The sequence below is a fragment of the Aquarana catesbeiana genome, linkage group LG02 (assembly GCF_042186555.1).
Source record: "Aquarana catesbeiana isolate 2022-GZ linkage group LG02, ASM4218655v1, whole genome shotgun sequence".
NCBI lineage: Eukaryota > Metazoa > Chordata > Amphibia > Anura > Ranidae > Aquarana > Aquarana catesbeiana.
Genome location: NC_133325.1, coordinates 2087911 through 2111332, shown reverse-complemented (window position 1 = coordinate 2111332; position 23422 = coordinate 2087911). Strand labels below are relative to the sequence as shown.

At 41.9% G+C, this 23422-nt stretch overlaps 1 protein-coding gene across 1 annotated transcript in view; it reads left to right on the top strand.

Annotated features, from left to right (window-relative positions):
* The window catches only part of LOC141130067 (uncharacterized), a 587573-nt gene that overhangs the window by 447362 nt on the left and 116789 nt on the right, over window positions 1–23422 (top strand). Inside the window, 1 exon segment of the mRNA XM_073618036.1 lies at window positions 23063–23071. Coding sequence (XP_073474137.1) covers window positions 23063–23071 — 9 coding nt within the window.

The window sequence follows — 23422 nt, the reverse complement described above, 5'->3', positions numbered from 1 at the left end:
GTGTCACTGTGGAGCTATGTGTGATTGTAGCCAGAGGTACGATACCCGTTGGGGTGGTTATTTCATGTAGATGAGCAATGGCTCCAAGTTTCCAGGTATGAGACCTGGGGTCTATGTTCCCCGGTGGGAAATAGTTGTGGCCCATCAATGGCATAAGAGGGGAGTTGTATGGCCACTCATACACCTTGCACAGCGAGTCCGATATCATAAGGGTGGAGCGTATAAGTGGTGATGTGGTTAAAGACAAATTTCTATGTTTCCTACGGATCCATAATAGTGTGAAGAAATCTGTGTCACTGAGCTCAATTTCCAGGTTCACCCAAAGCTTAGAATCTTTGTGATACTTCCAATACAAAATTCTACTTAACACAATTGCTAAGAAATACCGTTTAATGTCAGGTAAGGCCAAGCCCCCTTCTCTTTTAGGTCTGGTGAGGAGGGACCTAGCAAGTGTGGGTTGTCTTCTGTTCCAAACATATTTGCCAATCAATGATCTTATTATCGTAAAGAAACCTACGGGTATCCCGAATGGGATCATTTGAAGTAGGAACAACAACCTGGGTAGTACATACATCTTCACAACTCCAATCCTTCCGAGCCATGAGTGAGCTAATTGAGACCATTTCTGCAAATCCGACCTAATCATATTCAATAGGGGTATAAAAATTAGTGCAAAATACGGAGGCCGGATTCGGGGTAAGGTAAATACCTAAGTACTTCATTTTGTGTGCCTGCCAGCTAAAGGGAAAGGACCGCTTCAATTAAGACACAGTCTGGGCGGGGACAGATATATTTAAAATTTCAGACTTTGTCATATTAATTTTAAAATTGGAAATAGCACTAAACGATGAGAATTCCGACATATGGTTAGGGAGAGAAATCAGGGGTTTTTGAACGTAGAATAAAATGTTGTCTGCATACACAGCGTACTTATGTTCAGCATCTCTTATAGGGATCCCATGAATAGAGGGGTTGTGTCGCACTGTAGAGAATAAGGGTTCTAGTGATAAGGCAAAAAGAATGGGTGAGAGGGGACAACCCTGCCGGGTTCCATTATATAGGGTGAATGGGTCGCTGAGAGTACCATTTACGCGTAATTGGGCAGTAGGATAGTTGTAAAGAGCTGCTATTTGGGACAGGAGGGGGGTTCCTATACCTAGGTGTGCTAGTGTTGCCATGAGATAATCTCAGTCCACCCTGTTAAAACACTTTTTCAGCATCTGTTGACAATAACAGGGTGGTCTGGGAAGACCTAAATAGAGGGTACGAAGGGAGTTATCCCTTGCCTCCCTACCCGGGATGAAACCTGTTTGATCAGTAGATACCCACTGCGGTATCAAGGGGAGGAGTCTATTCGCAATAACTTTAGCGTACAATTTGGCATCAATGTTCAACAATATAGGGCGATAGCTACCGCAGATGCTGGGATCTTTCCCGGGTTTAGGGATAATAGTAATAAGCGCGTGAGTGGTCTCAGAGCGGAGGGCAACACCATCAGAGGTTGCATTGGCATAGCAAGTCAAGCGAGATAGCAGGATGTCTGCAAAGACTCGGTAATATGCTATTGTAAAGCCATCAGGGCCAGGTGCTTTGCCATTTGCCATGGCTTTTAGAGCAACACGCAACTCAGAGGTGGTGATCTCTACTTCCAAAGTAGCTAGAGCGTCAGGTGAAAGTCTAGGCAGGTTAGCTCTCGCCAGGTAGCTCCAAATGGGATCAGCCTTAGTGTCCCGATCCGCTATAGAGTTTTGGACATCATACAATTGTTAGTAAAATGCACAGAATTCTTTAGCTATAGCAGATGTATCGTGTACTAGGGTATCTGACGAATTTTTAATTTTTGCTATAAAGGAGGCAGATTTCTTCTGTTGTAGTGATTGGGCCAATAATGTACTCGGCTTATTGCCCCATTCATAGAATCATTGGGCCACTATGCGAGCCTGTTGCTTCTGTTCTATATGGAATAGTGCTTTCAGTTCTTCCCTCTTCAAGGTCAAGGCATGTAAGACTGCTTGGGAAAGGCTAGCTTTGTGTTGTAGCTCCAGTACTTTAATGTCACTAAGTAACTTGGACTGTTGGAATATCCGTTCCTTTTTTTTCCTAACGCCCAGTTCTATTAATTTACCATGGATATGGGCCTTATGAGTCTCCCACAGTGTACCTGGTGAGATGTCATGGGGGAAGTTTTCCCTGAAATAGAATGATAGGTAATCCCTCCCCCTTCCTCCCCTCCCCCACCTTAACCTTCCACTTCCTGCCCGATGGGGATATGCTGACATCCATGCAGAATTTCTCCAGATCCTCTGGAAACCGAAGAATCGCCGTCTTGCCATCTCTATTTGCAATCAGCGCTGCTAGGAAGCCCCATCTGTACTTAATGAAGGCATCTCTCAGCTTCTCCGTCAGGGGACGCAGAGCCCTGCCTTGTTCCAAAGTTTCTCTGGCCAGATCTGGGAAAAAAAGATAGTACTGCACCATCGAAGTCCAGTGATTTGGCATCCCTGGCCTTTTTCATGATGAGTTCTTTTTCCTCGTAGTAATGAAGCCTGCAAATGACATTGCAAGGGATGTCCGAGGAGAGGTTGCAGGACGGAGGGCCCTGTGCACCCAGTCAATTTTCAGAGGGTGGTCAGCAGCCTGGCCTAGCAAGCCATTAAAGATTCCTCGAATGGAAGGGAGAAGATCCTCATCCACACTTGCCTCAGGTAGTCCTCTGATGCGAATATTATTTCGCCTATTGCGGTTCTCCTGGTCTTCGATTTTATATAAGGCCATCCTGTGAGCTATGGTAAGGTTGCGAGTGGATGTTTGCAGGTTTCTAATGGCCACCGCATGGCGATCCAGGCGCTGCTCCGACTCCTCTACCCGTTCTAGTACATGGGAGAGGTCAGAGCGCACTGCGGAGACCTCCTTTCTGATGGCGCATTCGAGTCTCAGAAGCATAGAAGCTAGTTCCATTTTGGTGGGTAAGTCATTTACCAAGGCCGCGACCTCTGAGTGTCTAGATACCCGCTCCTCTCCCTCCGATCCGGCTGACGAGGCCGGCGAGCGATGTCTGTGATTGGGCCTGTGAAGAGGGGTGGAGCCTGCACCAGAGCTCAAGCCATGAGGAGAGCAGCCTAGACCATCCATGTCTGCAGGGTCTTCTGGTTCCATGGCCAGGAACCGCTTAATTGAACCCTCTGAGGCTCCTTTTTTAGACAGGGACTTGCCTGTCCTCTTCTGCATCGCTTTTGGGTGTAAGACAGCGGTAAAAAGAACTGAGAAAGCGCTGTAAGTGAGGTGCTGGCGTCAGAGCTCGGGAGAGACGTGTCCTCACTGCTGCATGTCAAAACCATGCCCCCCTCAAAACCACGCCCCCCTCAAAATCATGCCCCCCACATTCACAATGTAAGATGGTTTTATCCCAAACACCTCCCTTGGTTTAGGTGCAATATATTCCAGGGCTGAAAATTTCACTACAATAGGATCATTTTTGTGTTCCAAGCTTATGTGTCTTCCTGTGGGTGTAGATAACTTATTGGATCTCCCATAATATACGTGGCCCTTTATCCTATGCCAAAACTGTATATAAAATTTACCACATTCACAAAACATAAAATATAACACTCCTGCTGTTTAGTAGTCCACTTGATGGTTAATCCAAAGTAGGCTGCCATTAATAGCAGATCCATAGCTTGGTTTTCAAAGATCCATGCACAGTAATTGCATCTCTCACATTTCCAGGTACCATTGGGTAAAGACTGGATGAAGGGCCCATTTCATTATTAAAATGGCTCCTCGTTAATTTGTCTCTAAAATATTTTACATGTTTGTATGTAATTTCAGAGAATGCACCTAGATGTTTCCTCAAGATTGGGTTGTTTGTGAGTAGGTACCAATGTTTCTGGAAATAAATTAACAATCTACATACTATAAATGCATGCAGATCTGGTTACTGGAAGTACACAGTCTTTGTAATACGCCATTTGGCTCTTTCTATCTATATCTGTCAGACTATCTCTAAATGTATCTACTTTTAAGCGATCCCTGAAAACTTTTCTCTTCAGAGAAGCCTATCCTGCCTCCACCTAACAACTGTTCTTTTATTTTCTTCATCAGCTCCCCCCCACCAATTATTATCCTTTTATATCACTTGGCCCTCCCTCCTAGATTGTAAGCTCTAATGAGCAGGGCCCTCTGATTCCCCCTGTATTGATTTATATTGTGATTGTAATGTCTGACTTCATGTTGTAAAGCTCTGCGCAAACTGTTGCCGCAATATAAATCCTGTATAATAATAATATAAATCTCTGGTACCCTGAATTGAGCACATATAACACTAATTTGTGGATGATGTGGCAAGCAATTGTGCCCGTGTCTTTTAATTTCAATAGTTTTTTATTGAGTTTTTAGAAAGAAGTTTACAATCAAGTTTTGCAGTGGTTCATTTTGTACATTAAAACTTATAACAAAGGTCGCATAGACATAGTGCCCAATATGCGTCTAATACAAACTTTAACTTTAGAGAAGATATCATTACTGATCTTACTTTATAAGTGTTAATCCCCATCTCGGACTCCCCAATTGGGCTCATACTGTGTCCAGGGGAAGGTGACGACACCGCCATCCACGGTTTATTGACGTAATGATAAAATCTTGAACAAATTGCTATTAAACACAACTTTATATGCGTATCAAACCAATAATTTTTCATGGATATCCGATAAGGCACTTACCTAGTAAAATAGGTAAAACACGACTTTGAAATGTTCTATGGTTCCACTATATTTTTTTGTGGACCGTTATATCATACCTTTATTTTAATACTCCTAGGGAGCATTGTATCATCTGTTAGTAGAATTAGCGTATGACTTAGGTTTAATGTATGACCACATTTGTGATTCAAGAACAATGGTAACAAACAGATGAAACAACATTAGATCAGTAAGAAGGAAAGACATGAAAAGAAAAAGGAAAGGAATTGGATTCAAGATTAAGGATATTCGTTAGCATCTGCTCAGGACTTCTTCCTTGAGGAGGCCAAGGAGATCCATATTGTTGAATTGGAGAAATATTTAGCCACACACCGATTTTTAAAGGCTATTATCTTTTCATATTCTGCTACTGTGTTAACTTTGGTGATTAGTTCTCTCACACTAGGGATTACGTTTGATTTCCAGTTCTTTACTATCGGGGATCTAGCGGTGAATATAATGTGCATTGCTATAGATCTTACCATTGTAGGATATTCTGACATATTAATACTCAAAATTGCTTTCTCAATGGAAGGCCTGGTAATGACCCCAGTAACTCTCGCAATCAATTTGAAAACTTCAGCCCAGAACCCACGAAGATGGGGGCATGCCCATACCATATGTGCCAATGTTCCAACCTGACCACATCCCCTCCAGCAAAGATTTGATTGTGTATTTGAAAATTTAGCAACTATGTATGAGGTATAATGCCATTTTGCGTGGAGTTTTTATACCAGTTCATCATAGTTTGAGCATCTTGAGAATTGGTGGTTGCATTGGATCTCATTGATCCAATGCTTGTCTGGAAAAGTCTTACCCAATTCTTGTTCCCACTTAATTTGTGGGTTAGACTTGAAGTATACTGACTTGGAATTAAGTAAATCATATAACAGGGATATACTTTTTGCTTTGGGGTTAGTAGAGTTTAGATGATTCCAAAGTAATGTGGGAATTGGAACATTATTTGTAATTAATTGTCTAAATATGGATGCTATTTGAGAATACGTTAAGAACTCAGAGGCCGGTATATGAAATTTTTCCTGGATATCTGGAAACGCCATTAGTGTATCTCCATTTTTATTATTATTATTATACAGTATTTATATAGCGCCAACAGTTTACGTAGCGCTTTACAACTTTAGGGTAAACAGTACAAATACAATACAATTTGATACAGTAGGAATCAGAGGGTCCTACTCCTTAGAGCTTACAATCTAAGAGGGAAGGTCAAGAGATACAAGAGGTAATAACTATGGGTGATGTGCTGATTGAGAAGATAAATGTACAGTTGTTAGGTGGGGGCCAGATAGGCTTCTCTGAAGAGATGAGTTTTCAGGGATCGTCTGAAAGTGGATAAAGTAGGAGAAAATTGGACGGATTGGGGTAGAGCATTCCAGAGGATGGGGGAGGCTCTGGAGAAGTCCTGAAGGCGAGCATGGGATGAGGTGACAAGGGAATTTGAGAGCAGGAGGTCTTGGGAGGAGCGAAGAGAACGATTAGGTTGGTATTTTGTGACTAGGTTAGAGATGTAGCTGGGGGCCAGGTTGTGGATGGCTTTGTAAGTTATAGTTAGTATCTTGAATTTAATTCGGTGACTGAGTGGCAGCCAATGGAGAGATTGGCAGAGGGGTGTGGCAGACGCTGAGCGGTTTGTGTGGTGGATGAGCCTGGCAGCAGCGTTCATGATGGACTGAAGTGGGGATAGCCTATTTAGAGGTAAACCAATGAGGAGGGAGTTGCAGTAATCGAGGCGGGAGATGACCAGGGAGTGGATTAGAAGCTTTGTGGTGTCATTGGTTAGGAAGGGGCGTATCTTGGAGATGTTGCGAAGACTGAGGCGGCAAGCTTTGGATAGTGATAGAATGTGGGGTCGAAAGGTTAGTTCAGAGTCCAGGATTACACCTAGGACCTTGGCGTGGGGAGATGGGTTGATAGTTGAGCCGTTGATCTTGACAGGGAAATCAGGGGAAGTGGCACCTGAGGAAGGAAATATCATGAGCTCAGTTTTGGATAGGTTGAGTTTGAGAAAGTGATGTGACATCCAGGCTGATATGTCTGCTAGTAAGTTGGTAATGCGTGGGGAGACAGATGGAGAGAGCTGGGGGGTGGAGAGATAGATTTGGGTGTCATCAGCGTAGAGATGATATTTAAAGCCGTGGGAGGCAATCAACTGACCCAAGGAGGTGGTGTAGATTGGGAAAAGGAGAGGTCCAAGAACAGAACCTTGGGGGACCCCAACGGAAAAAGGAAGAGGAGAGGAGGAAGTAGAGTTGTAAGTGACACTGAAAGAGCGATGGGATAGGTAGGATGAGAACCAGAGAAGAGTACAGTCACGGAGACCGAAGGAGTGGAGTTTTTTGAGGAGGAGGGGGTGGTCCACTGTGTCAAAGGCAGCAGAGAGATCCAGGAGAAGTAGTACAGAATAGTGTCCATTGGCTTTAGCCATTAGTAGATCATTTGAGAGTTTAAGGAGAGCAGTTTCCGTGGAGTGTTGAGGGCGAAAACCGGACTGAACGGACTGAATCTCCCTTTGTAAGGTCTTGTAAATGGAGAGACTTTCCTTTGGTCCAGTGTCCCAGGGAAATGTTTGGGATTAACCAATGTAGAGATTCCAAAGGAATGGAGACCTTAGTAGTTTGTACCTTGGGGTGTAGTACCTCTATTAAATGTGCCCAAGCATTCAATGAAGCTTGTATGGTAGGATGGTCTACTGGAATGTTGGACTTTGACACGTTTTGTTCTAACAAAGGGGATCTTAGTGAGTGGGGAAACAGCCAAGACTGTTCTAATTGACCCCGTGGTTTAGTGACAGGCTGATCAAACCAACCTCTAAGTTGGTCCAAAAGCGCCGCTGAATAATAGTCCTTCAGGATTGGGATACCCAGCCCACCTATTGATCTATGCTTCTATTGCATGAAAAGGGGGGATCTTGCTCTTTTGCCTGCCCATATGAAGTTTGAAAGTTGTTTTTGCAAAGCTGTGAAGAAAGAAGACGGGATGGGGATGGGAAGTGCTCTAAAATAGTATAATAATTTTGGTAAAAGTATAATTTTATATGCTGCTAAGCGGCCGCTCCATGATAAGTAGTGTTTCTGAATTTTAGCTAACTCCTGTTGAAATTTTGGAGTTAGTGGTAAAAAATTAACATTGTATAGTTTTGAGATAGGGGATGTTAGTTGGACTCCTAAATAAAGGGTGGAGTTGGAAGCCCATGGATATGGGAGATCTCTTTGGATGTCTGACTTGGTGGGGTTATCTATTGCTATACCTAGAATATTGGATTTGGATGCATTAACCTTGTAGTATGCTATCTTGCCAAATTGTAGAAGAGTGTCATGAGCAGCTCTAAGAAATATATATGGGTCAGATAGTGTCAATATGACATCGTCAGCGAAAAGAGAGATTTTATGTTGTTGGTTTCTGGAATAAATTCCTTGAATTATGGGGTGAGATCTAATCTTTTCCGCTAGGGGCTCCATGACCAAAGCGAAGATTTAAGGGGACAGTGGACACCCCTGTCTAGTCCCGTTGGTTATTCCAAAGTTCCTGGGGAACATACCTTCCGTGTATACATATGCTGAGGGGGAGGAATACAGTGCTATGATGGCTTTTTGAATTGGACCAGTTAAATTAAATTTCTCCAAGACCTTAGATAAGTACCCCCAATGGACTCTATCAAAGGCCTTCTCTGTGTCCAAAGTAAGAAGCAGAGAAGGCCTTTTAGATTTTTCAACAGAATGAATGATATTGATCATTCTTCTGGTTGCGTCATTTGCTTGGCGGCTAATAAGTTTCGGTAGAAGTGTGGACAGTCTGTTTGCAATTAATTTGGCATATAATTTAACATCCACATTCAGCAAGGAAATGGGTCTGAAGTTTAGTGGAGTTAAAGGTTCCTTGCCTTGTTTGGGCAAGGTAATTATTGTTGCTGTTAGCATTTCAGGTGGGAAGGAGGCTGATGATAGTTCATTATGGAACAGCTGGTAGTATTCGGAAGAATAGCCGTCTGGACCAGGTGATTTGTTGTGCGGCATACTCCTAATCAATTTTTCAATTTCAGGGACCGTAAATGGTAGATTGAGCGAGGATAGCTCTGTCTGGGAGAGTTTTGGAAGGTGAATTGAAGTAAGAAAGTCAGTTATCATGTCTTCAGAGGGTTGGTGTGTGTCTGGGTCGTCCTTAAGGCTGTATAGAGATTCATAGTAGTCGCAGAATGCGTCTGCAATTTCTTTTGGAGATTAATTCTCCTGTTTTGGGGTTTTTCATAAGTTGGATTTTTTGTTTAATGATTTTCTCTTTCAACTGGCATGCCAACAGTTTCCCCGCCTTATTTCCACACCGGTAGGTATTGGCTTTAAATGTACGGAGGCAGTTCTCCTGCTGAGAAACCAGGTGGGTACGTAATTCCTGTCTGGCATAGAATCTCTAATTTTTTGTGTGGTATTTTGTTTGTTGCTAGCTTCTAAGATTTGGATTGTGGTTAACAAGTCATTGAGCCACTTCTTCTGCTGCCTCCTAAACTTACTGCTCATTTGTATCAGTAACCCTCTCACATAGACCTTGTGCGTATTCCATAGTATGAAGGGATCCTCCACCGAGTGAGCATTGAATTGAAAGAACTCCTTCAAAGCAGTTCTATTGATTTTTGAGTTTTCCGGTTGGGATAGAATATATATCATTTCTCCATCTATTTGCTCTTGTTTCGGTGCTTTGATCCCCCACACTAATGGAGATGGGCGCATGGTCAGACCACGTTATAACATGTATATCTCTTACTATCTTTAGCAACATAAATTTATCAACCAAAAACAAATCGATACATAAGTACATGTGATGCACGCTAGAAAAAAAGGTATAGTCCCTTTCCGATGAGTGTTGGCATCTCCACACATCAAAAAGGTTGGATGAAGCAAGAAACTGGTTTAAAGTTGGTCTTCTTTGTTGGGAACGCATGGGGTTGGAAAGGTCCATGTCTTTGTCCGGTATTGCGTTGAAGTCACCAGTCAGAATTACATGACCTTGTTTTAAGGACTCTACTTTTTTCCAGATCTTCTTCAGGAAACGTGTTTGGTTCTTATTTGGTAGATAAACATTGACTAACGTGTATTTGGTTTTGGAAATTTCACATATTAAGATAATGTACCTGCCAGACGCATCAAGGTGCGTTCCTAATTCAGTGAATGGTATAGAGTCTCTGACTGCTATGGCGACTCCTCCTTTCTTTTTGGGACCGATCACAACATACACATGAGGGAATTTTTGATGGTGGAAGGGTGGTGGTTTGTGGGACATAAAGTGTGTCTCTTGGAAACAAATTACATCACTCTTAAGTTTAATTGCTTCGTTCCAGGCTATTTGCTTTTGTGAGGGCTGTTCAGTCCTTTTACATTGAAATAGGTGATGTTTAATGCCAACTGTGTGGCTGTCCGATATCCGAAGTTGGTTGTTTCGCTCTGGGTGTAGCTAGAAAGTGGGACTTGAGTACGTGAGCTATGGCTTTGTAGACCTGTGTGGTCTTCTGTCAGAGGCTGCTTGTGAATATCCTGGGGGAAGAAAGGCGTTAAGAGAAGACAAGAAGTAGAGATAATCTAAGATATAAAAACAGGCGATTCCGTTGGAATCTGTGCGGAAAAACAACTGCTGTAACTTGGGGGGAAGAAAAGGACTAAACCAAAACTGTGTGGCATTCTCCGGGGCCATCAGAGGAGTTATAAGATGCTTCAAGATGCTCTAGGATTCATGTTTCTGCGTCAGAATTTACCCTTGCTGATGGAGGTGAATTTTGCCTGTACTCGCCATGTTTTGGGGTTCCAGAATTGGCCAATCTTTCAGGAGTTTGAGGCCTTCTTTCATCGTCGTAATCATGGAAGATACACCATCTTTAGTGACCAGTAGCTTGGCAGGATATAACCATCTATATGGGATGTGATGGTTGTTCAGCGGCTTAGTGATAATGGCCAGTTGCCTGCACAGGACGAAAAACAAAAAAGATTAAAATCCCACTAGGTAGGGGCATTTTTAATATCAGTGGGGTAGACCTTTCTGAAGATGAATTACAAGTGTTAGACAAGGGTTTAAAATTTGCCCCAGCTTGCAACCTCAGTAAATTCAAAACGTACATTAATTTGCAAAATTTTGTTAGAACTTTAAATATTAAGAGATATTTCCTCTCTAAACCCGGGGAAAGGTCTACCTGTGGCCCCTCTACAATTAATGCAGGTATACATTCTAATTTAGCTAATAAATCGGTTTTCAATCCCCCAAAAAATGATCACAGACACATAGAGGTTTTTAAGAACATGGTCTCTAGTGATCTAGAGGATTTAAAAGTGAGAAAAATTGGTGATCCATCATTTATTAAAAAAGGTATCAGCCTATTAGAAAAAAATAAAGATGTTGTCATCTGACCAGCCGATAAGGGGGGGTTAGTAGTCATGAGTAAAATGTATTATCAGGGAGAAATGGATCGTTTGTTGTCGGATAGGAAAACTTACCAGGTCCTCAGTAAAGACCCAGTTCTCCAATTTAAAAATGAGTTGGAGTCACTTGTTACCTCAGGAAAATCCAATGGGGTGTTGAACAAAAAGGAAGCATCATATCTGAACCCAAGTGCATGCAGAAGACCAATTATATATTTTTTACCTAAAATTCACAAGGATCTCCAGGCACCGCCGGGGAGACCCATTGTGAACGGTATAGACTCGGTCTCTGCAAGCTTGGGTCAGTATATTGATTATTTTTTGAAACTTTTGGTCACTACAACAACCGCTTTTTTGAAGGACACAAAGCATATTATCAATATTGTGGAAAGTTTACCTTTCAATGAAAATAGCTTATTAGTCACAGCTGATGTAGGCTCACTCTATACCATTATTGGACACTCTGATGCCATTTGCTCTGTGCAATGGGCCTTGGAGAAATCTACCATACCCCACAACACAGACAATTTATTCTGAAAGCATTGGAATTTTGCCTAACCAGGAATTATTTCTGGTATGGAGGCAAATTCTTTTTGCAAGTTCTCGGTGTTGCCATGGGTGCCCGGTTCGCACCGAGTGTCGCTAACTTATTCATGGCACACTGGGAAGAGGCTTGTGTCTTTGGTAGCAGACCACCACAGCTGGTCTGCTACCAAAGATATATAGATGACCTATTCATGATCTGGGAAGGAGACTGGGAATGGCAATACTAAAAATCTCCATCTGTCTTGGAATTCTGACACTACTAGCATAGCGTTCCTTGATCTGGAGATTTTTAAGCATGAAGGGGCATACCGGACACGTAATTATTGTAAGCCTACTGATAGGAATGGTTACAATCCTTTGCATAGTTGCAATCATAATACATGGCTAATGAACATTCCTAGGGGACAGTTCATTCGCTTACGCTGTAATTGTTTTCTGGACAGCGATTATTTCTCACAAGCCACCATTATGGCGGAAAAATTTGTGCAGAAGGGCTATATAGAAACACAGATTAATGACAAACTAATGAGAGTTGGTTCTTTGGATAGAGCATCTCTAGTAGCGGAATCTAATAGGAATAAAAATGTAACCCAGGATGATTCTCAATACAGGATAATTCTGGATTACAATATCCAATATAAAAAAAATAGAAAAATTATTTTAAAACATTGGGACATCCTCAGAAAAGACAATGTTATAGGACCCACTCTTCCAGTGTGTCCACGTTTTATTTATAGATGCCCACCCACCTTATGAGACTTGTTAGCCCCTGGTGTAGTGGACCCTCCTGTTATTAAAGAAAACCGGATTTTTAATTTCATGTCTGGTTTTTATGCGTGCAGAAAATGTCCAGCATGCAGACAATGTAAACTTAATAACAAAAAGAAAAAAGTTTTTTCTGCTAATGCCACAGGCAAAACATACCAAATAAAAAATTTAATCACATGCAACACTGTTGGTGTGGTGTACATGCTACAGTGTGAATGCGGCCTCCAGTATGTCAGACGGACCTTGAGACCCATAGGGGTCCGCATCTCAGAGCATGTAAACAATTACAAGCGTGGTCTAAAATCCCACTTTGTATCCAAACACTTTAGACTGTGTCACAATAGAGACCCAAGAAAACTGTTATTCTGGGTTAAAGAGAAAGTCACAAAACATTGGCGTGGGGGGAATTTTATCAGACAGCTTAGCCAGAGAGAATCTTTCTGGATACATGAAACCAGAGTGGCAGTCCCCAGAGGACTTAACGTTGAGTTCGATCTTAACTGCTTTATTTCTAACAAATGATCGAATGTACTCTGTGTTTAAAATTACCATGTTTCTGAGTCTTGTATTTATTTATTCTGAGAATTGATATCTGTATATTCTCACACGTGTGATTTTTATAGATGTGATTTAATCTTTAATGCATGACTATTTTAAGAGATGACCGCGGGTGTCTAGTCCATTTTTTGATTGATTTTTTTTAGAATTTTTCTTTTATACATTTTTAGTGCTTTGCAATGCTCTGCATGCCATTTTAATGTATTTTTTACATACCCTTATTGAAGATTATCCTTTTATCATTTATTAGTTTTTAGGACTTATTTGTATATTTCTTGATTGAGCTGTTTTTTCTTTTTTGGCTCCCATATAATTATCAGCAGGATTCTGGGTTGATGTCCCCATATAGTTTGGAAAGGCTTTCCCCACTAGGAGTACTCATTTCCGCTCTTTAGACACTCCCACCTGCTCTATATCTAGTATTTCTATCCCTCTGGGTGACGGGCACACTCTCCCCTCGCTGACGAAGTCTTTAGTGACGTAACGCCGCGTACGGGGGCGGAGCTACACCACCGACATCACCCGCTGCCATCTCTGGCCGACAGGTGTTTGGACGCGGACAGCCTGTCTCCTGCTGAGCCAGTTCATTTTATGTTTTATCACTTGGCGCTGTTAAGCGCTTTTTATCATCATTAACCTTATCATTGACTTTAATAAATTTTGGAAGTACACATTGACGGATCGCTCTTAGATTCTTTTACTATCATTTCTCCTTGGGAAACCACCGCTGATCATCTTGCCAATTTATACACGGATCTCCCTGTGTCTGATGGATTCTTCCGCTCCTTGGATGAGTATCCCCAGCAGATGACTACTAGCCCAGCTGTTTTGCCTTTGGTTTACCCATGCTGTCTTTGACCCCCTGTAATTAAGGGGTCCACCGAATTTTGGTAAGCGCAATCACATATATTAATTTACTTCTCCTATTACATCGGTTGGAAAGAGTTTAATCTGTATGCCCCCAGAAGGAGTGTGCTTTCAGATTGGATCTTATGGACTTCTGATTATTGTATTGTTCTATAATTATTGGATGTATTTATTTTTCACACTTTGCACTGCACTTATTTTGTTTTAAGATTGATTTTGGAGGTTGGTGCTACCTTTTAGTGTTCAGCTTGCATATGATTAAGGTTTTAGTTTGCGCTGATTGCCCTTTGTTTTTAGTTGCCTGTGTTGCTGCATGGTGAATGCAGAAAGATCTGCAAAGAAAGAAAGATCCTGCATCTCCGAAGGCAGATCATCACGGCGTCTGGTTGCAGTCATGAATTGATCCTTAATATGGTAGAAGTTTTTTCGGACTATCATGTCCCTGGGAAGATGAGATGGGATATTTTTAGGTCTAGTCTATGAATGCCTTCTATGACCAGATCTTCTAACGGCGCTTCCGGGAGTTCCGCTTTCAGGAGATCTACAAAATAATTTTTTAAGTCAGGGGGTTTGACCGATTCGGGGATACCCCGAATTTTGACGTTGTTACGTCTTGATCTATCTTCCAAATCTGCTAATTTGGATTTAATTTGTATTATCTCATCATCTCTATCGTTCTGGGCGTCAACCATATAGTTGAATGTATTTGCAAATTCTCCCATTTTTGATTTGATGTGAGTGACTCTGTTGGATACCGCATTTACTTCTGATTTAAATTGTTGTGTAATAGCCAGCATGTCAGCATGCTAGGTAGAACGCAGGGATACCAGCATATCCTTAAGGACAGTGTCCATGACAGGCTGGTTTAATGTGGGAAAGTCTGTTATGGAGTCTTGTAACTCCCTGGTATCATCCATTGAAGAGTTAAAGCCGCTTACCTCCTCAGTATCTGCAATCTCCATAGACATCCTTTGTCTGCTCTTAGCTGGGCTGGATGAAGCTGATGGAGGTGAGGAATATGTGTCATATCCCAGTTTGAGGTTGGTGTTGTTGCGGCTTCTATTCGGCATAGAAGGCGCTCCATGCTGCTTGCTTTGGCCACGAGTATCCTCTCTTCTGTCGCCAGCGCCATCTTGGCTGTGAGAGCGGCGCGGCTGTGTAAAGTAATCGGTCATTTTCCCCGGGACAGGACACTGTTTTCTACTGCGGTACGGCATCAGGGAGTGTGCCCGCTCCTGTTGCTCTAGTTTATGGGCAAAATCGAGGCTTGTGGTTGCAGTAAATCCCCTTGCTGGCCCGGGATGAAGCAGAGCTCTCTTAATGTGCTGTCATCTGCTAGCCACACCCCCATGCCTGTGTCTTTTAAATTCATTTTAATGTTGGCAAATAAAAATGTTTGTATTTTATAATTATGTGTGGTCTCCCATATTTAGCCTATAACGTTCATGTTGTCTGTTCGGAATCTGACAGTTGTCAGACCGTACTTTTTTGCACACCTAATAAAGATATTGCAGTCTGTCCATACAGACATAATGTTACTAAACTTCTCAATCTCAGAATCAAGACACTATTTTTATTTTATTTCCGGATGTAGAATGACCCCTCAACTTTCATATCTCTGGTACTACATTTTTCCATCTTCAGTCTTCCAAAATAATTTTTTTTATATATATTTCCAGATTTGCAGTGTGCTTTCTCTCTCCCTCAGAACTTGCAGCCTATCTAGCCACCTAAGGAGCGGAAGGCTTTACGCCCTTAATGGCCAGGCCTTTTTTTTGCGATACGGCACTGCGCCGTTTTAACTGACAATTGCGCAGTCGTGCAAATTTGTTCCCAAACGAAATTTATGTCCTTATTTCCTCAAAAATAGAGCTTTCTTTTAGTGGTATTTGATTACCTCTGCAGTTTTTATTTCTTGTGCTATAAACAAAAAAAGAGCAAAAATTTTGAAAAAAAAGCATTTGTTTTTACTTTTTGCTATAATTAAAATCTCCCCAAAAATATGAAAAAAGCTAATTTCTTCCCCTGTTTAGGCCGATATATATTCTTCTACATGTTTTTGGTAAAAAAAACACAATAAGCATACATTGATTGCTTTGCGCAAAAGTTAAATTGTCTACAAAATAGGGAACAGATTTATGGCATTTTTATTTATTTTTTTTTTTTTACTAGTAATGGCGGTGATCTGTGATTTTTAGCGTGAATGCGACATTGTGGCGGACAGATCAGACACCTACAATGAAACAAGAAAAGCCGCTCCGGGTGAGCGAGTCTCTGGTTAATCCCACACACACTAGTCAGGTGCTAGCCCAGATCACATTCTGTGTAACAGAAGAAAATGATTCCGGACGGCTGCACTTCCAAAAATCCTTTTATTGAAGCTTCATATGACAAGTGGTAGATGGATGGAGCAGGGGACAAAGAGGTAGATGCACTTTGCACAAATGTTAGCGCTTAGTCATTACCAGACACCTAACTGACATTTTTGACACTTTTTTGGAAACCAGTGACATTATTACAGTAATCAGTGGTAAAAAATATGAACTGGTATAGACACTGGTAGGGACGGGGAGAACATCAGGGGCGATCAAAGGGGTTAAACATGTTCCCTGGGTGTGTTTACTAACTGTATGGGGGATGGGCTGCCTGGGGAAACACACAGATCCATCTTCCTGGATAGCAGAAAGACAGGATCTGTGTGATCTCCTCTGTCAGAACGGAGATTTACCTTGTTTACAAAGGCAGATCCCCATTCTCTGAGGGGAACGATCACGGGTGGCTGGCGGACATCGAGTGCGTCCCAGTCATTGATTGGCTCCCCCGCTGGCCAGTGGGGGTGCATTAGCCAAAATAGAGTTCCAGAGCCGAAGTACAATGATGGCGATACGAGGGAATGGGCCGACCTGCTGCAGTACAATGATGACGGCTGGTTGGCTAGTGGCTAGACAAGGCATGCGGCAATGTTTAGTGTTTATTTTTAGGCAATCTTTTTTTGTATGCATAAAAGTGAGTGCAGCGCTAAACAGACAACAAGAAAAATTTTCCCATTTTGCAAGTGAAAAAATGTAAAAGAGAAAACTAAGGCAGAGTCCCAGTGCAAAAAATTATTTTCCAAATTTGAAACTGAAAAATAAAATCAAAAATCAAAAAATCAAAAGACAAAACTGAAGCAAAGTCCCAGTGCAAAAATCAATCCGTATATAAAAAGAGCAAATATTTATAATAATAATAATAATAATAATAATAATAATAATATTTTGTTTAACTAGAATTTTTAAATAATTGTAAAGTGATGTTCAATGTGTACATTGGAGGGCAGCACAGTGGTGTAGTGGTCACCTAGAAGCAATAGGGTCGCTGGTTCAAATCCCGACCACGACACCATCTGCCTGGAGTTTGCATGTTCTCCCTGTGCCTGCGTGGGTTTCCTCCCACACTCCAAAAGACATGCCAAAAGAATTGGCCAAATGTGTGTATGTTGTATGTTGTATGTGTTTGTAAAAGTGTTGGGACCCCATGGGGCAAAGGACCGCGCTATACCGCAGATGGACACCGGCGGCAAAAAGCACCCTGAGGAGATTCAGTTCTCATAGGTAGCGCTATACAAGTCAATCATTCATTCATACATTGTGGTCCTAGTTTGCTGTTGGTGTTGAACATCCAAATATTGCTGCCTTTGTGTCTTTTGCCCCCTATAAGGTGCAGTACATAATGCAGATTTGAGGAGTATGGGGGGGACACTCCCGCTGTGCTATTGTGTTTTATGACGGGAAGCCTTCCCTGCCATCAGACCACATTGATCAGTATTGATTAGTGTCTCCTCCATCCAACATAACAGGTTCAACAACACATTCAATACTTTCCTCCTTCAATCCTCTTATCCTGAGGAAGTTGCCAAACTCCTTTCTGAGGCTCATCTCTCTACCTGTCTCCTGGACTCTCTCCCCTCACAACTACGACAGCCCCTTTCCTGTTCTATCCTAGCAAAGAACAAAGAGAAGCACACCGCTCCATGCAAAATCAGGTGCAAGATGGATCCAGGGCCATCTTTAAGGCAGGGCAAAAGTGGCAGCTGCCCTGGGCCCTGTCATTACTGTGGGGCCCAAAGCAGCTGCCCCATACTTGCCAACTACCCCAGTTTAAATTCCCTCGTCCCTTGAGGTTTTAGTCCAGTGCTGTGTCCTGATATCTCAGTGTGAAGTTCTGTTACTAATGCTGCCCAGCTCTGGCCTATTGTTGTGTACAGAGGACTCACCTGCAGACTCTGTGTTTACATATAAATACCGGCATTGATGTGTAAATAATGACTGTATTCATATGTAAATATCGGCGGACCGGCAGCATTCATATGTAAATAGAGTCAGTATTCATATGTATATCATGCCCCCCTGAGGTCATATCCACCATCACCTATACGGAATGCTGTCACTGGGGAGATAAAGGGGCATGCTGGAAATTGATCACACCCACCCCTCCCCCCAGCACTGCCACTGATCCCAGGAGTCCTAGGATCCCTAGGTGTTTTCTGTCTATTAATGAGTCCCCTCATCTCAGTCCATGGTGTGCAGGCAGTGAGGAGATGATGGGCTGTAACCTCTAGCAGCCGATCAGTGAGCAGTAATGGTGTGCAGTAACTTCCAGCAACCAATCAGTGAGCAGTATTGATTTACAGTAATCTCCAGCAAGCAATCAAGCATAAATCATGTGCTGTAACCTCTAGCAACCAATCAGTGAGCGGTAATTATACAATGTAACCTCTGGCAACCAATCACAATCGCTGCCTGATCTGATTCAGTAAACAGATGTTGATTCTAGCTGCTATTTATTATTTGCCTCAAAGCAGGTGGAGAGCGAAACTGCATGGGGGGGGGGGATTTTTTTTGCCCAGGGTCCAATCAATATCACCGCCATTACTAGTAAGCAATATCCCAAAAATTCAAGGTCCTTAAATCTTGTTTGTAGATGCATATCTTTTAAGCTAAGCAATCAATATACACCTATTTTGATTTTATAAAAATGGCCTGGTCAAAAAATGGGGGGCACAGAAGTCATTCATTGACAATTGTGAATGCATGCAACGCTGTAACCAAATGAAATTCCTCCAATTTTTACTGTAATATTTTTTCACATAAACCCCCCTTTATTTTTACCTGATCCAGATGTGATCCAGCGATGTGCACCAGAGCAGCGACTCTCTCCACTGTCTGCTTCCTCATTGTGTGAATTGTCTGCCGCTGCTGTCGATCACAAGCTGTGATTAGGGAGTGGGGGGGCGTGGCTGAGTTGCCTGGTCTTTGACAATAGACGCAGACTGGGCGGGCGTGGCAGAGTCGCCTGGTCTTTGTCAATAGATGCAGACTGGGGGGGCGTGGCCGAGTCGCCTGGTCTTTGTCAATAGATGCAGACTGGGGGGGGCGTGGCCGAGTCGCCTGGTCTTTGTCAATAGACGCAGACTGGGTGGCTCAGGAGTGAGCACACATGGGTCGCCCCAGGGAAGGGCCACTCGATAAAGAGTAGGGGCCTGGAGCACCAGCAGGGGACATTAGGGCTCCTCTGCTCCAAAGTGTAATGTCCAAAAAAATCTAATAACAATCCTTTTTTTTGTTTCTAGAAAATAGTCAATTTGTCGTGGCGTATACGATCGATGATCAAGACTGTGAAAATATACGTGGTAATTAGAGAATATATATATATCTTCAAAAATATAAAAAAATGTGATGTGTAATTACTGATCTGTTTGAATGTATGAAGTGTCTAATATCTTCTTATCTTTTCATTTACACTTCAATCTCCAGTGAAGGAGGAGCCTATAGCAGGACCATCTTGTATTGGTAAATATAAAGATGTTTTTGTATAATTGCACCTTTTCTTAAAGCGCCCAAAATTTACAAATGACGAACCAACATCTACACATACTGCAGCTGCCGGCATTTAATAAATGGACACTTCCCTGCCCTGGAGTCCAGCGATTTTTCCATCATCTGTCGGGTGTTGCCGACGCCATTGTGGATAAGGGTACTGGCAGTGTAGCCTTCCTGCCTTCATGTCGGGAAACCTACTGCACATGTGCGAGGCCCCACCCCTCTCTCCTACTGTCCCGGTGTGGGAGGAGCGGAGGAGGGAGCCCCACGGTGACGTCATAGAGGCCGCGGCCGGGACTCCCGGAATTGGGAAAGAATATCAGTCAAACACAGGTATCCTGTCCCCCCTCCCCCCTAAAGGTGCCAATGGTGGCCCCGGAAGGGGGGAACAATCCGATAAGTGGAAGTTCCATAGCCGGTTCAATAGAAGGCAGCCAATAGTTGTCCCCTGTGTACAGAAGACGATTGAACAGACATCTTCTGTTGAAGGGAAATGAATTAAACAGGTTTATCAAATTGTTTTACACAATTCAGTGTTAATACATGATCTTCTTCCTAGATCTTCTTTTCTTAGATTATGTTTGTTTTATTGATTGAATATAAAATGCTAGTGTGTATTAGACGCTAATCATTGGCGGAGATGAACTCACAATCTGGTGCACCTCTGCATATTATCCTATCAGCTTCTAAATTCAGATTGTTTAAAGACAATTTGTGAAAACAATGGATTTTGCACTCTCCTCTTTTACCAAGTAATACCCAAATTATCTGACAAAATCCATTTTATTTCCTCATAGGAGTGGAGACAGAAAATGTCATTGTTCATGGAGAAGTAGCGGATGAACTTACACAACCAAGTAAACACCAATAATATCAAATATGGATCTTTTATGAATGTCATGTTAACCACTTAAGGACCAGCCTCGTTTTGGATTTTAGGTGTTAACAGTTTTTTTTGCTAGAAATTTACTTAGAACCCCCAAACATTATATATTGTTTTATATTGTGAAATATAATGTTACACCGAGTAAATTGATACCCAACATGTCACGCTTCAAAATTGCGCCCGCTCGTGGAATGGCGTCAAACTTTTACCCCTAAAAATCTCCATAGGCGACGTTTAAAAAAATTCTACAGGTTGCATGTTTTGCATTACAGAAGAGGTCTAGGGCTAGAATTATTGCTCTCACTCTACCGGTCGCGGCGATACCTCACATGTGTGGTTTGACCACCATTTTCATATGCGGGCACTACTCACGTGTGCGTTCGCTTCTGCGTGTGAGCTCATCGGGATAGGGTGCTTTAAAACATTTTTTTTTTTTTTCTTATTTATTTTACTTTATTATATTTATTTTTGCACTGTTTAAAAAAAATTGGATCACTTTTATTCCTATTACAAGGGATGTAAACATCCCTTGTAATAGAAAAAAGCATGACAGGACCTCTTAAATATGAGATCTGGGGGTCAAAAAGTCCTCACATCTCATATTTGGACTAAAATGCAAAAAAAAAAAAAAAAAAAAGAAAAAAAGTTGTTTGAAAAAATGACATAAAAAAAGCCTTTAAGACATATGGGTGATGTCATGACGTCGCTTCCGCCCTCCTATGGTATGGAGACGGGTGGCGGCCATCTTAGCCTCACTCGTCTCCATACCTAAGCAGTGAGAGGTCCCGATCTCTTCCGCTGCTACCGACGGCTCCGGTAAGACGCGGAGGACGTGGGAGAACGGCAGGAGGGGGGTGGCACCTCTCCTGCCGCCGATAACGGTGATCCCATGGTGAACCCGCTGTAGAGACCACAATTATCGTACACAGAACCGGCTCCTGTAAAGATGGATTCCTCGGTTGTGGCAGCAGCTGCTGCCGTTATCGAGATATCCATCTTCAAAGTGCCGACATAAATTTACAGGAGCCGGTCGGTAAGAATGAATTTCATTTATTTTTTGAACTTTTTTAATTTTGCAGATCAGGAAGACGCAAGATTACAAGGAATGGTGGAAACGGCCCCAATAAATAACGCTTCTTCTTCATCTATTCCGGGCTCCAAGAGGCAGAAGACGAAGATAACTGTTGTCTGAACGTCAGGATGCTGCAAACAATGCCGCCAACCAGTTAGGGCAGACTTTGAATGCACTCATACACAAACGTAATGATCGTCAAAACATACAAGAATCTTATCAGCAGGCTGTGGTAGCCCAAATGATGAGAACGAATGACAACCTCCAACATATGAATACTCAATTGGAAAATATGTTTGAGGAGCAAAAAAAAGAGGTCCAGTGCCCTGTTGTATTTAGTGGGTGTTGTGGCTCCACTGTGTCATCAAATGGCCCCTCCTAATGACACAGACAATGGCACGGATGCCACAAACATTTCATGATGTTTGAAATACATTTTTGTCTGAGATGGAACAGATGTGTTTCTCAGAGCTACAACACATCTCACCATGCGCTCCCCGGCTGCTGTTGTCTTGAAGAAATTTCTTTTGGTGATGTATAGTGCCTTAAAAAAATATTCACACCAATGTGTTTTTTTAATTGTGATTTTATGTAATAGACCGACACAAAGTGGAACATAATTGTGAGGTGGAAGTAAAATGGGAAATATTTTAGATTTTTTATTTTTAAAAAATTATCTTAAAAAATGTTTTTGCATTTTTATTTTGACCATGCCATATTTTTCAAATGTTTTATTTGGCAAAAATGTACATTACTTCCACATCGCAATTGTGTGCCATTTTGTGTTGGTCTAAAATCACAATTAATTACTCTTAGTTTTTTTTTTTTTTTTTTAACATGACAAAATATTTAAAATTTCAAGTGATATCAATAATATTCTGCAGCTACACGTTCTATTGATTATGTGGGGTGGGGGGTAATTCAGCCGTTGCTGGAGAATTAGTTATTTTGTTAACCGTTGCACTTTAAATTTGCACTTACTGTATCTATATATGTTTTCATTGTCATTTCTAAGTTGTATGAGAAAGTTTACTATGTATTTAAAAAATGCCTATTTTGCACTAAATTAAAAAAACATTTAAAGTGGTGTTCCGGCCAAAATTATACTTTTTAATAAAAAATACCTCTATAATACACAAGCTTAATGTATTCTAGTAAAGTTATTCTGTAAACTCAGGTCTGTTTTGTTAGTTTATAGCAGTAGTTTGTTATTTTATAAACTTACAGCAGGCCGTGGCCATCTTAAGTGTGGGAATCTGAAGCCAGACTGTATTTCTTCCTGGATCTCATCTTTGCAGATCTCGCACATGCTCAGTGCAGCACAAGCGTTGTAATAGGTTTCAGGTCAGGTTTCCATAGTAACGGCAGTTTCTGAGGAAGTTGCCGCCCCTTCCCAGAAGGCATTGCAAACAGGAAATGATGCGATGGGCCGCGGCCAGGGAGGAGGAAGTGAAAAATGAATACAGCAGATATACAGGAGGGGCTGAGAAAAAAAATAAAAAAATATCCAATTTGTTTACAGTGCTCAGTTTAGTGAGGGATGCTGAAGAGTTGTAAAAGTGGGTGGAACTCCACTTTAAGTATTAAACACTGTAAACAATTTTTTTTAATGAAACAAATAGCGTGGTAAGGTGGCGGTGGTGGTGGCGTGAGGTCTTATCCCCACAAAGATCCCTTCCGTTTGCAGCAAGAAAAGGGTTTTGTAATGG